This window comes from Coregonus lavaretus (genome assembly GCF_964263955.1).
Source record: "Coregonus lavaretus genome assembly, chromosome: 19".
Lineage (NCBI taxonomy): Eukaryota > Metazoa > Chordata > Actinopteri > Salmoniformes > Salmonidae > Coregonus > Coregonus lavaretus.
This window is the reverse complement of record NC_140006.1, coordinates 19,123,381-19,138,701: the sequence shown is the minus strand read 5'-3', so window position 1 is coordinate 19,138,701 and position 15,321 is coordinate 19,123,381. Positions and strand designations below refer to the sequence as shown.

General features: G+C 43.3%; 1 protein-coding gene across 1 annotated transcript in view; it reads left to right on the top strand.

Annotated features, from left to right (window-relative positions):
• The window catches only part of spidr (scaffold protein involved in DNA repair), a 79,102-nt gene that overhangs the window by 59,944 nt on the left and 3,837 nt on the right, over positions 1 to 15,321 (top strand). The window contains exons 11-15 of the mRNA XM_084183897.1: positions 7,103 to 7,261; positions 11,865 to 11,952; positions 13,702 to 13,842; positions 14,039 to 14,098; positions 14,862 to 15,084. Of these exons, the coding sequence (XP_084040023.1) occupies positions 7,103 to 7,261; positions 11,865 to 11,952; positions 13,702 to 13,842; positions 14,039 to 14,098; positions 14,862 to 15,084 (671 nt within the window). The remainder of the gene's footprint in view (positions 1 to 7,102; positions 7,262 to 11,864; positions 11,953 to 13,701; positions 13,843 to 14,038; positions 14,099 to 14,861; positions 15,085 to 15,321) is intronic.

The following is a 15,321-nucleotide window of genomic DNA, read 5'->3' as shown; positions in this document are numbered from 1 at the left end:
GCATTTATCTTTTGCCAAGATAATTCATCCACCTGACAGGTGTGGCATATCAGAAGCTGATTAAACCGCATGATCATTACACAGCTGCACCTTGTGCTGGGGACAATAAAAGGCCACTCTATAATGTGCTGTTTTGTCACACAACACAATGCCACAGATGTCTCAAATTTTGAGGGAGCTCGCAATTGCCGTGCTGACTGCAGGAATGTCCACCAGAGCTGTTGCTAGAGAATTTAATGTCCATTTCGCTAGAATTTTAAAGAATTTGGCAGTATGTCCAACCGGCCTCACAAGCGTAGACCACGTGTAACCACGCCAGCCCTGGACCTCCACATCCGGCTTCTTCACCTGCGGGATTGTCTGAGACCAGCCACCCAGACAGCTGAAGAAACTGGGTTTGTACAACCAAAGAATTTCTGCACAAATTGTCAAAAACCATCTCAGGGAAGCTCATCTGCATGCTCGTCGTCCTCACCAGGGTCGTGACCTGACTGCAGTTCGGCGTCGTAACCGACTTCAGTGGGCAAATGCTCACTTTCAATGGCCATTGGCACACTGAAGAATCCCGGTTTCAACTGTACCGGGCAGATGGCAGACAGCGTCGTGTGGTCAAGCGGTTTGCTGATATCAACATTGTAAACAGAGTGCCCCATGGTGGCGGTGGGGTTAGGCATACGGACAATGAACACAATTGCATTTTATTGATGGCAATTTGAATGCACAGAGATACCGTGATGAGATCCTGAGGCTCATTGTCATGCCAGTCATCCGCCGCTATCACCTCATCTTTCAGCATAATAATGGACAGCCCCATGTCGCAAGGATCTCTACACAATTCCTGGAAGCTTAAAATGTCCCAGTTTTTCCATGGCCTGCATACTCAACAGACAATGTCACCCATTGAGCATGTTTGGGATGCTCTGGATCGACGTGTACGACAGCGTATTCCAGTTCCGCCAATATCCAGCAACTTCGCACAGCAATTGAAGAGGATTGGGACAATATTCCACAGCCCACAATCAACAGCCTGATCAACTCTATGCGAAGGAGATGAGTCACGCTGCATGAGGCAAATGATGGTCACACCAGATACTGACTGGTTTTCTGATCAACGCCCCTACCTGACCAACAGATGCATATCTTTATTCCCAGTCATGTGAAATCCATAAATTAGGGACTAATGACTTTTCAATTGACTGATTTCCTTATGTGAACTGTAACTCTGTAAAATCTTTGAAATTGTTGTGTTTTATATTTTTTTCAGTGTATATATACAGATTGCACTGGATGGACTGGAATAAAGTGCTGGGTTGAGCGAGCATGGCTTCTGCCATTTGAAGTATTATGTTTCTTTTGGAGCCATATTGTTGAATTGCTACCATGCTTTATTACTTTTAATCAGCCATTAGTCATATAATGACCTCTGATGTTGAACCCAAGATAACATTGACAATTATTACACTCAAACTGTAGGTGACTTTAAAATGACTTTTATTGAGGGGTGGGATCCGAGTGGCCATGTTGTGTTGGTTAATGAACACACGAGCACACTTCAGCCCAACCCTGGCCTGCCTTACTTATGCATGCATGTAGTATATAACCTTTCGTTCCCTTCCCTGGCCCTCCCCTGGCCTGTTGTTTTTGTCCTGTCCTGCTGCTGCAAAGTAAAGCAGTGGTTTTTGGGGCTGGGGGTGGGATCACAGTGAGGCGCACATGGGGACTGGAGTGGTACGTTAGGGTGGGGACTGGAGTGGTACATTAGGGTAGAAGGGGAGTCCCGGATTGGCTGACCGGCAGTAGTAATTTGACACCTCTGCTCCTGTCCCCCCCTGCACCCCTACTCCTGCCATGCTGCTACAGCTGGTAAGCAAACACCTCATCTCACAGGAAACACAGTGCACAGCCTTCAGCCGACTTCCTCACTAGTCCACAACCAGATTGAGCTGGCTCAGGTGGGGGTGTGTCCTGGATATGGAATGTGGCCATGAGGTCTGGAATTTCAGAATGAACGTCTGCCTGCCTGCCTCTGCTTGAGCCTGTTAGTCAGTGTCCGTATTGCACACTTTGTTGAATAGGAATTTGCCCAATTGTAACATTTAATTCACATTTAGTCAACTTAAATTATAATGTAGTCGTGTTCTTTGGGTGTAGTAATCCAACATTTGAAATAATCTTTGTTCTGTTATTTTAATTTATTGTTCATTTTAGGCAATCATTATTGAGGGATTGGTAGTGGAGTTTTTAGAAATATAGGTTAGTGCAATGTAGGCCTAGTCCATAATCCACTGGCCCAATGGCCCCATTAAGTATTCAAAGGAAGTAGGATGAGTGACCTATGGACCTCTTTTTCCCTCTCCCCAATCTATATGACTCACTATTCTGGTTAGCCACACTTCTCTGGTTCTTTTGTTGTTCGATTTTATAGCCTGTTCCTTTCACATACACAGGGGAGAGTGGAAACCAGGATTATATTTATGCTAGAAGATTGTTTAGTTCCAGTAAATTCAGAATTGAATCAACAAGAAGATTAACTGTTTGCAGGGAGGAATATAGAAGGGTGGGTAGGAGGAGTGGCAGAAGAGAAGACAGGATGGGGGGAAAGGAGAGGGATTGAAGAGGAGAGGATGGGGAAGGAGAGGAGGAGGAGGCTGGCTATTTTCACAGAGTTTGGAACACAATGTGCTGCAGGGATCCTGTTACAAGTGTGTTTATCACTCTGCGATGTGATTGGTGGACGGTGCAGAGGAAGGAATCCCTCCTCCATGCCCCCTGTCAATGAGGCCTCTCGGCTGTGTTCTTAACGTTTGGGTCGCTTACTTACTGTGGGGCCAAGTGGAGTGTGTTTGTGTGTGTGTGTGTGTGTGTGTGTGTGTGTGTGTGTAAGAAGGCATGTGTGTATTTGGACAAGCTCAATGGATCGGAATTCCTGGAAGAACCCCCGAGTTGCTGAGAGTTCCAGTGATTGCTCACAATAACAAATCCTGAAATCAGCCCGTGACTGAAACGGAGTGGTACTGGAGAAGGCTAAAAAGAGGGGCTGAATGGGGGATAGTTTTAGTTTAGGGGCTGGCTAGGTTGGTGGTTATGTCAAGATGGTAATACCACCAGACGCCTCTCTCACCTTTCTCCCCAACTCTGTCTCTATCTCCTCACTGATTTAGCTTTCACTTAAGGATTTCAGGTTTGAACAGGCTCTGCTGTCAAAAAAAGAGAAACGTGTGTAGGCTATGTTTTGTGCCACAGTTTACTTTAAAACAGTGACTGTTTAGACTGGACAAAATTAGCTATTCTAGTTTGGACTATTTTATGCATGCTCTGATTTTAGATCTCTGGTTGTTTTTCAACATTCGGAAAATAGAAGTTTAGTCAGAGTACTACAGGATATTTTTCAGTTCTGCCCAAAATGATACATCTCCCAAATTAATGTAGCTATTAATGTGTGTTTGGTGGAAAAAATATGCACTAAGATAAACAAATGCACAAATGTCTTGACTACAGCACAGAGATACTAGATGTAACTGGAGACAAATTTACACGTCAACACTATTTAGTGTCACCGTAAACAATTTAATATTAGACTGCTTCTCTGTCCCTCCCTGTGTTTTATTAATCATAATATACCTATTAATACAGATAGGCTTACACACTTATAAATGAATGAAGTATAACTCCGCATGGAGTATGATTACCTGATTACAGTGCATTTGGAAAGTATTCAGACCCCTTAACTTTTTCCACATTTTGTTACGTTACAGCCTTATTCTAAAATTGATTACAAAATAAATAAATAAAAACATCAATCTACACACAATACCCCATAATTAGTTACGTAAGTATTCAGACCCTTTGCTATGAGACTCGAAATTGAGCTCAGGTGCATCCTGTTTCCATTAATCATCCTTTAGATGTTTCTACAACTTCATTGGAGTCCACCTGTGGTAAATGCAATTGATTGGACATGATTTGGAAAGGCACACACCTGTCTATATTAGGTAAAAAAACAAGCAAAAACCAAGCAATGAGGTCGAAGGAGTTGTCCGTAGAGCTCCGAGACAGGATTGTGTCGGCACATATCTGGGGAAGGGTACCAAAAAAATGTCTGCAGCATTGAAGGTTCCCAAGAACACAGTGGCCTCCATCATTCTTAAAAGGAAGAAGTTTGCAACCACCAAGACTCTTCCTAGAGCTGGACGCCCGGCCAAACTGAGCAATCGGGGGAGAAGGGCCTTGGTCAGGGAGGTGACCAAGAACCCAATGGTCACTCTGACAGAGCTCCAGAGTTCCTCTGTGGAGATGGGAGAACCTTCCAGAAGGATAAACATCTCTGCATCACTCCACCAATCAGGCCTTTATGGTAGAGTGGCTAGACGGAAGCCACTCCTCAGTAAAAGGCACATGACAGCCCGTTTGGAGTTTGCCAAAAGGCACCTAAAGGACTCTGACCATGAGAACAAGATTCTCTGGTCTGATGAAACCAAGATTAAACTCTTTGGCATGAATGCCAAGTGTCACGTCTGGAGGAAACCTGGCATGGTGGTGGCAGCGTCATGCTGTGGGGATGTTTTTCAGCGGCAGGGAGACTAGTCAGGATAGAGGGAAAGATGAACGGTGCAAAGTACAGAGAGATCCTTGATGAAAAAATGCTCCAGAGCGCTCAGGTCCTCCGACTGGGGCGAAGGTTCACCTTCCAACAGGACAATGACCCATAAGCACACAGCCAAGACAACACAGGAGTGGCTTCGGGACAGGTCTCTGAATGTCCTTGAGTGGCCCAGCCAGAGCCTGGACTTGAACCCGATCGAAATTCTCTGGAGAGACCTAAAAATAGCTGTGCAGCGCTCAAGAGGATCTGCAGAGAAGAATGGGAGAAACTCCCCAAATACAGGTGTGCCAAGCTCGTAACGTCATACCCAAGAAGACTCTAGGCTGTATTCGCTGCCAAAGGTGCTTCAACAGAGTACTGAGTAAAGGGTCTGAATAGTTATGTAAATGTGATATTTCAGTTTAGTATTTTGTATTAATTTGCTACAATTTCTAAAAAACGGTTTGTGCTTTGTCATTATGGGGTATTGTGTGTAGATTAATGAGGGGAAAAAATATTTAATCAATTTTAGAATAAGGCTGTAATGTAACAAAATGTGGAAAAAGTGAAGGGGTCTGAATACTTTGTGAATGCACTGATTGATAGATGCCCCGTGTCTTAAACGGTGTTTAGTTAAGATCAGTATTCCGATCACCCAAGAGCAGTGTTTTGGCTTGATATGATGACAGCAGATGACAATATTTACCACCCAAATGTTCAATTTCTCCCCTTAGATCATCGCTAGATAAATTACCTAACAAATTGTTTTCCCTAAAATCTGTGCGTTGTTTGCCCTCAGAATAGTCTCAATTAGTCGGGGCATGGACTCTACAAGGTGTCGAAAGATTTCCACAGGGATGCTTCCACAGTTGTGTCAAGTTGGCTGGATGTCCTTTGGGTGGTGGACCATTCTTGATACACACGGGAAACTGTTGAGCGTGAAAAACCCAGCATCGTTGCAGTTCTTGACACAAACCAGTGTGCCTGGCACCTACTACCATACCCCGTTCAAAGTAACTTAAATATTTTGTTATGCTCATTCGCCCTCTGAATGGCACACATACGCAATGCATGTCTCAATTGTCTCAACTTAAAAATCCTTATTTAACCTGTCTCCTGTCCTTCATCTACACTGATTTGGATTTAACAAGTTACATAAATAAGGCATCATAGCTTTCACCTGAATTCACATGTTCAGCCTTTCATGGAAAGAGCAGGTGTTCTAAATGATTTGTATGCTCTGTGTATATTGCTATGAAATATTTCATGATCCACATATTCAGACTTTTTCAGACGTTCCCCATGGACCTCCCTTGTATACAGTTCCATAATTAAACTGATAACGAAACTTTGCCTTATTGAGTGATTAAAACTTTGCCATAAAGTGTAGTAGAATGAGGTTTCTTCTTTGATTGTTGGACTCAGCCAATTTCCAACTCTAAGTAAGTAGGATATGGATTGGTAATTGTCAACACCTTAATAAAACGCTGTACTGTTCCCTAGCAACGTGATGTAGATGAGAAATAAACACACAGACCAATGTTTACCAACACAGTTTATATAGCCAATCAGGTGGTTGGAATGGAAACCAACATACTCCCGTTCCTAGTGTCTGGGAAATGCATATGCATGGATAGCCTTGAACTTTTGTCCGTTACACTTCTTCCTCCTACTCCTCCCACTGTTCTTCCTCCCTCTATCCTGACGGAGGGCATAGAGCACTAGGAGTCCACTCCCCTCTCTGGTGTCTTTTAACTGGGGGTTATGAACAGCACTGTTTACCCTCTAAGGACTGGTACAGTACAGGGGCTGTGTCTGGACTTGAAGGGCTGACTTGAACTCCTATCTCCTTCTGCGATCTCCTTCTGCCAAAGTCTCCTGCTAACTCCTCATATTAACTACTTCTGCTATCCTCCTGCTGACTCCCTCTGATATCCATCTGTTAGTCCTAGTAACTCCTTCTGACACCACCTTAGTAACGCCTTCTGATATCTCCTAGTAACTCCTGATATCTTCTAGTAACTCCTTCTGACACCACCTTAGTAACGCCTTCTGATACCTGCTAGTAATTCATTCTGATATCTCCTAGTAACTCCTTCTGATACCTTCTAGTAACTCCTTCTGACACCTAAGTAATTCCTTCTGCCATCTCCTTCTACTCCTTGGTCACTGGGAGCAGCAGAGTGCAGTGGCAGAGCAGCACATCTCATTTACTAGGCCAAAGGTTCTCACTCTCAGCAGCCAGCCTGTCAAACCAACCTCCAACACCTCAACTTTAAAATGTCAATACAAGCCCAAATCACAAAGCTGTGGGTTTGGTTCATAATGTTTGTTCAATTAATTGTATATTCTTACGCCCTCACCAACACATTAATATGCCAATACAGATTTGAAATAATAGTCAATGGACTGGCAAACGACTACCTTTTCTTGCAACCCTCAGTTTATTTCACTCCATTCTCCCTGTTTCTATGTGGCCCAGGCTGTGTGTTACGTTCTCCCTGTGTCTGTGTGTTCCAGGCTGTGTGTGCTGGTCCAGGACAGCTATGGGATGTTCAGCATGGTCCAGCTCCACCCTCTGCCATCTGAGGACCCTCTCCACCTCTACACCAGGAAGTGGGAGGGCCGGACCTGCGTCCTGCGAGCCATCAAAGTGGTGCAGCGGGTCACTCGGGAAAGGTGAGAGAGTCTCACATACACTGCAGGCCTTTCATTTGAACATCAACCCAGGGCTACAGACTATAGTTAGCCAGAGGTTTGTATTTTCCTGTATACATGTATGTATTAAGATTTTGAAGATTATTCATGAGGTTATCTATTCTAGGTCCCGAATGGGGCCAACATAGCCTTGGGCTTAGGCCTGAGGCTAAAGCTACAAAAACAGGTGTGAACTGTGAATGTTAGATAGCTGCCAAATGTGTCCCTGATATGAAAGCCATGGCCAGTTTCCACTGCCCTCATTTAACCTGCATTTGGAAAGTATTCAGACCCCTTCACTTTTTCCACATTTTGTTACGTTACAGCCTTATTCTAAAATGGATTAAATATTATTTTTTTCTCATCAATCAACACACAATACCCCATAATGACAAAGCAAAAACAGGTTTTTAGAAATGTTAGCAAATGTATTAAAAATAAAAAACAAATACCTTATTTACGTAAGTATTCAGACCCTTTGCTATGAGACTCGAAATTGAGCTCAGGTGCATCCTGTTTCCATTGATCATCCTTGAGATGTTTCTACAAATTGGAGTCCACCTGTGGTAAATTAAATTGATTGGACATGATTTGGAAAGGCACACACCTGTCTATGTAAGGTCCCACAGTTGACAGTGCATGTCAGAGCAAAAACTAAGCCATGAGGTCGAAGGAATTGTCCGTAGAGCTCCGAGACAGGATCGTGTCAAGGCAGAGTTCTGGGGAAGGGTACCAAAAACTTTCTGCAGCATTGAAGGTCCCCAAGAACACAGTGCCCTCCATCATTCTTAAATGGAAGAAGTTTGGAACCACCAAGACTCTTCCTAGAGCTGACCGCCTGGCCAAACTGAGCAATCGGGGGAGAAGGGCCTTGGTCAAGGAGGTGACCAAGAGCCCTGATGGTCACTCTGACAGAGCTCCAGAGTTCCTCTGTGGAGATGGAAGAACCTTTCAGAAGGACCACCATCTCTGCAGCACTCCACCAATCAGGCCTTTATGGTAGAGTGGCCAGACGGAAGCCACTCCTCAGGAAAAGGCACATGACAGCCCGCTTGGAGTTTGCCAAAAGGCACCTAAAGTACTCTGACCATGAGAAACAAGATTCTCTGGTCTGATGAAACCAAGATTGAACTCTTTGGCCTGAATGCCAAGGAGGAAACCTGACACCATCCCTATGGTGAAGCATGGTGGTGGCAGCATCATGCTGTGGGGATGTTTTTCAGCGGCAGGGACTGGGAGACTAGTCGGGATTGAGGGAAAGATGAACGGTGCAAAGTACAGAGAGATCCTTGATAACCTGCTGTAGAGCGCTCAGGACCTCCGACTGGGGAGAAGGTTCACCTTCCAACAGGACAACGACCTTAAGCACACAACCAAGACAACGCAGGAGTGGCTTCGGGACAAGTCTTTGAATGTCCTTGAGTGGCCCAGCCAGAGGTGCTTTAACAAAGTACTGAGTAAAGGGTACTGAGTAAAGGGTCTGAATACTTATGTAAATATGATATTTCAGTTTTTGTATTTTCTTGCTTTGTCGTTATGGGGTATTGTGTGTAGATTGATGAGGGGGGAAAAAACGATTGAATCCATTTTAGAATAAGGCTTTAACAAAATGTGGAAAAAGTTGAGGGGTCTGAATACTTTCGAATGCACTGTACCTCTCATACGAACTTTCCAACCTGAGTTCAAGATGGCCACCCGCTGATCATCCTGCCATGTCACTGTCTCATGTTTACATGTAAAGTGATACATCATTGGTGCACGCACTGGACCTATGAGTTACTTTCCACAGTCAGGAGCTCAGATTAGTAACAGTTTGGAGAACTGGTGTGGGGACATTTAGAGGAGGGGTTAGTGTGTTTACAGATTCATTTAATTCTAAGGAATCATCTCTGTGTGCCAGAAAGCATCCCATAATGTGGAGGGGGAGGGTTGTCTGCAGTCCGCCATTATGGATATGTCACCTTCAGGAGCAAGAACAAAGACCCAACCCCAGATCGACCTCTAAGCCCTACGCCGTATGCACTTGAGGTCAAGGTGGTGCGATAACTATATTACTTACACCTGTAAAATCCTCTCAGATCTCCTGAAGTGCGTAGGGTTTAGGTGTCAATTCGGGATTGGGCCAAACACATTTAGCCACCATTTTATACTCTGTGCAAAACATTCCTGCCATATCAGGGCTCTATGCTGACCTTCTTTACAAGGAACACTTTTGCACCTAAGTTGAAATATGTAGGCGCACACAAAGAAATGTAGGAGCACAATGAAAAATATTTGCGGTATTAAGGAATCCTTATTTTTCTAAGCGGACTGGTGCTCCTAAATTAAAATTCCAGGTAGCACAGCAAAATATTTAGGTGCATATGCGAGTGAAATGGTCGCACTGTAGAGCCCTGCATATACAATAGCAGGTGTTTGCTATTTTAATAAGCCTTTATCAAGGCTTAAACAATTGTTATTGATGTGTTGGCACTTAAAGACCTCCACATTTTAATCATCATTATATCGACAATTAGATCAAGTTACTGTAATCATGTTAAATCAGTTTTTGATAAATGTTAGTGTTGTCACTGAGTCCTTGACTCCCTGTTTTCAGTACTCACATACTACTTAAACAGTATTCTTCACTAGGCAAATCAGCCGACTTGTACAATGTCACAATAAAGCTACAGTAAGGTCTCGGTAACAAAGTCAGTTGTGTGAGGTGAGCTCATTCTTCACCCTGACCTGTTGGACCAGCCCAGGGTGCAGAGCCAGTTCTTTACACAGATACCCTGTGATTAGGACCTGGGGAACCGGTTCTTAACAACCGACTAAAACAGACTGAGTGACAGCACCAAAGAGGAGGAATAGTAATGACAACCCAACCCCTCTCTCTCTCTCTCTCACACACACACACACACACACACACACACACACACACACTGACTGACTGGCCCTGAACTCAAGGACAGGTTTAATTTATTTTGCTTCTGGGCGTTTAGGGTGGGGGTGGAAGCATCGCTTTTTTCAGTCTTCCTCTCAGTAGGTCCCCTAGTTTGATTTTCTAGACGGGGCGCCTCAAAGCAACAGCAACATTTGTCAATTGAAACAACACTTGTTTTTGTGTGTGAAAACATGCTTTGGTGGTGAAATTTCACTTCCTTATGTTAAAAAATACATTTTACCAAGACAAATATGATTATTCATGTTCTGAATCGTTCAGTGGGGTCTTTCTCTAACATGTCATTAACATTATATCCAAAAAGTCCGATTTTGTAACATAATACATCCGATAATAAGCACAGGCTTCGACAATAAGAAGTTTTATGCATTAATATGAAAAGCGTATACTAAAATATAAAAATGTTTAGTGTCATGTTTCAAAATTGATATCTATCTTACCTCTATATTGTTTTATGTCCTCCGGATTCGAGAAGAAAGACAACGAGTTCAACGGTGAGCCTGTCAGTTAGTCTTAATTCACGCACAGCATCCATTGATTTAGTCACCCTAATTTTGGCCATCCTAAAAGGGTAAAAACTCCAATAACTTTAATGGATTATGATAGAGACATGAGATTTGGACCAATAGTTTTCTTAGAGGAGTATCTACGCAATTAACATATTATTTTACATTGGTCAAAATATGCGTTTTTTGATTGGACACCCTACATGGGGTGTTTGCTCTATGTTCCATTTGTTGGTGTGTGTAAGAATCAAAACAATTGTATTCTTCACGTACACAGTTTACAGTGGGTACAAAAGGGGCAGCGAAATGCTTATGCGATAGCTCCCTCAAGTGTGCCTTGAATTCTAAATAAATCACAGTGTCGCCAGCAAAGCACCCCCACACCATCACACCTCCTCCTCCATATGGGTGGTCCTCTGTAGCTCAGCTGGTAGAGCACGGCGCTTGTAACGCCAAGGTAGTGGGTTCGATCCCCGGGACCACCCATACACAAAAAAAAATGTATGCACGCATGACTGTAAGTCGCTTTGGATAAAAGCGTCTGCTAAATGGCATATTATTATTATTATAACAATGCAGTACATTAATCAATAATAGCAATGCAAAGAGTCAAGTCAAAATAACATAGAAGTAATAGAAGGAAGTAGTATGCATAGTAATAATGGGCTGTATTTACAAATATAAAGTGGGTAGTGGAATCAGTAGTATATAAAAGAACAACAGCTGTGTGTGAGTTCTGAGTGTGGGTGTGTTTGTTTGTTTATTGGTGTTTAGGTGGAAGGGTTGGATGTGTGAGTAGTCAGTGCAAATAATTTATAAGGTGCATATAGGCTCTCCTCTGCAAAAACTCTCTAAGCTGCAGGTCTGTGCAGGGAGACGGCTTATCTTTTCAGCAGTCAGATTGATAGTGATAAAGAAGTGAGAGCGAGAGTGTGTCTCTGTCGCACCAGTCTCAGCATGCTTTCTGTTGATTCTGTGGAAGCTAAAAAGTGCCCTGTCTTAACAGATCTGTGATTCCATAAAAGGGAAACCAACTGTGATATTGTTGCACCTCCCACTCTGTGTACCCTGTAGTTCACTGTCTTTTCCCTTTCCAACCCCTCTCCCTCCCTCTCTTCTTCTCTCGCTCTCACAGGTGTACCAGACTCTTCAGCCTGATAGACAGCCTCTGGCCACCAGTGATGCCCCTCAAAGTACTTGGAGAAAACCAGAGCTGTCAAGATGTAGGTTATTCAATATTCCATTGAGTATCATACCCTGCCTTTTCCGCAATTGAAACTCACGTGAATGATGTATACACTATCGGTCAAAGGTTTTTAGAACACCTACTCATTCAAGGGTTTTTCTTTATTTCTACTATTTTCTACAATGTAGAATAATAGTGAAGACATCAAAACTATGAAATAACACATATGGAATCATGTAGTAACCAAAAAAATTGTTAAACAAATCAAAATATGTTATATTTGAGATTCTTCAAATAGCCACCCTTTGCCTTGATGACAGCTTTGCACACTCTTGGCATTCTCTCAACCAGCTTCACCTGGAATTCTTTACCAACAGTCTTGAAGGAGTTCCCACATATGCTGAGAACTGCCTTCACTCTGCGGTCCGACTCATCCCAAACCATCTCAATTTGGTTGAGGTCGGGGGATTGTGGAGGCCAGGTCATCTGATGCATTACTCCATCACTCTCCTTCTTGGTTAAATAGCCCTTACACATCTTGGAGGTGTGTTGGGTCATTGTCCTGTTGAAAAACAAATGATAGTCCCACTAAGCCCAAACCAGATGGGATGGCATATTGCTGCAGAATGCTGTGGTAGCCATGCTGGTTAAGTGTGCCTTGAATTCTAAATAAATCACAGTGTCGCCAGCAAAGCACCCCCACACCATCACACCTCCTCCTCCATGCTTTATGGTGGGAACCACACATGCGGAGATCATCCGTTCACCCACACCACATCTCACAAAGACAAATTTGGACTCCAGACCAAAGGACACATTTCCACCGGTCTAATGTCCATTGCTCGTGGTTCTCGGCCCAAGCAAGTCTCTTCTTTTTGGTGTCCTTTAGTAGTGGTTTCTTTGCAGCAATTCGACCATGAAGGCCTGATTCACACGGTCTCCTCTGAACAGTTGATGTTGATATGTCTGTTACTTGAACTCTGTGAAGCATTTATTTGGGCTGCAATTTCTGAGGCTGGTAACTCTAATGAACTTATCCTCTGCAGCAGAGGTAACTCTGGGTCTTCCATTCCTGTGGCGGTCCTCATGAGAGCCAGTTTCATCATAGCGCTTGATGGTTTTTGCGACTGCACTTGAAGAAACTTTCAAAGTTCTTGAAATGTTCCTTATTGACTGACCTTCATGTCTTAAAGTAATGATGGACTGCGTTTCTCTTTGCTTCTTTGAGCTGTTCTTGCCATAATATGGACTTGGTCTTTTACCAAATAGGGCGGTCTTCTGCATACCTTGTCACAACACAACTGATTGGCTCAAACGCATTAAGAAGGAAAGAAATTCCACAAATTAACTTTTAAGAAGGCACACCTGTTAATTGAAATGCATTCCAGGTGACTATCTCGTGAAGCTGGTTGAGAGAATACCAAGAGTGTGCAAAGCTGTCATCAAAGCAAAAGGTGGCTATTTGAAGAATTCAAATATAAAATATATTTTGATTTGTTTAACACTTTTTTGGTTACTACATGATTCCATATGTGTTATTTCATAGTTTTGATGTCTTCACTATTATTCTACAATGTAGAAAATAGTAAAATTAAAGAAAAACCCTTGAATGAGTAGGTGTTCTAAAACTTTTGAACGGTAGTGTATACAGTATTTCCAGTTGATATTGAGAACCCATGTTATTATGGTTAATTTATGTTAGAATAAGCTAACTATGAATAAGCTGGCTACGAATACTCTGCACGTAGTGAATTACCTTGATTCCATGTGTTTGTTTTGGTTGTAGGACAGCAGACCCAAAGGCCCAGCCCCAAGCTTCTGTTACATGCTGTCAGGCCAAGAGGGCTCTGTGGAGCCTGTAGAGGGACAGTCTTTATCCTCTCTATACCTGCCTCCTACAGAACAAACCCTCAGAGACATACTGCAGGTAACTAGTGACACACACAGAGAGAGAGAGCGAGAACTGAAGTCTAACCCTTACTGTTTTTACCTCCCCAACTATTCCTCCAAACATTTGAGTTGTTTAGACCAGATTACACATTTTTCCTTTACTCTGACTTTGTTGAACCAGTGGTGATCGATCAAATATGAATTGTAGTAATGGCCTGTCATATCTGTTTCAGTGTGTGCTCAACAGCCATCGCTGTAGCTTTGTCGCCACTGTCATCCACAAGAGAATGCAGGTACTTTTAAATGCATCCTTGGATTTCAAAAAGAATGTATAGTGTGACTAAGAAACTGTTATCTGTGATATCTATCTTTTTAGAGACGTGTAGATGTAACACAATGTAGTTAGAGTTGACAGGAACATGATCACGTCCTGCTGTGGTGGACAGTGGGGATTCATTTGAACTTACTGTGTTGATAAACGAGGCAAACCGCCTTCACCATCTGTATGCATACTAACCTACATTATCTACCAGGCGTTTTTTTACTGTTGGTCAGTGAAACCTTTACACTTTGACCACTGGGAGGGAGATAACAGCCCAGAACAAAGCGAGTGGCAAAGTCCAACACTTTCTGTCTATCCCACTCTGTTTGTCATGTCAGTCATCAAATAGATGATTCTGAGCAACCAGACTGAGCTAGCAGAGCCTAATGTTTTTTATTTGATGCACAAACAGATACAGACAGAAAGGTGTTTATTCACTAAGACACTTAGAATTGTACTTTCCAAGTAAGCTCATAGTCTCTCATGCCCATTTTCTCTCGTTGTCTGTCTCTCTCGTTGTCTCTCTCTCGTTGTCTCTCTCTCTCGTTGTTTCTCTCTCGTTTCTCTTGTCTCTCTCTCCGTTCTTTCTCTCTCCCGTTGTCTCTCTCTCTAATAATCTACACTAACGACTGATCCCCTCTCCCTTTTTCTCTTGCTCTCTTTATTATCATCTTGGCTGATATGAATGATAGCCCCCACCATCTCTGTCTCCCCCCCATCTCTCTCCCCTCCAGTCTCAGAGTGGTGATGTGGGTCAGAGCCCAGGGGAGGTTTGGCTGGTGGTGACTGACCCCAGTTTGCAGGAGGATCAGCAGCACGAGGGGCCACCATGCAGACGAACGCTGGCTGTGTGTGTGACCACTTCCTGTGTGCTCACTTCCTCTGTCGCCAAGGCAATAAGCACCCCCACCCCCAGCGCCTGCTGCTTGTCATTCAGGGACTCGGTCAGAGAGCATGGTACTGTTTTACTGCAATATCATGGGTTGCATCCCAAATTGAATCCTATTTCCTATGTAGTACACTACATAGGGAATAGGGTTCCATTTGGGACAAAGGCATGGTGTTATTAATCTAGTCTGTCACTATATAGTGTATACTGCATTAGCCACTATGTAGTGCATACTGTAGGACATCTGAAGTCACATGGCTGCTGCTTCCCCAAAACTATTAATAATGGAAGCACCTCCAATGTCA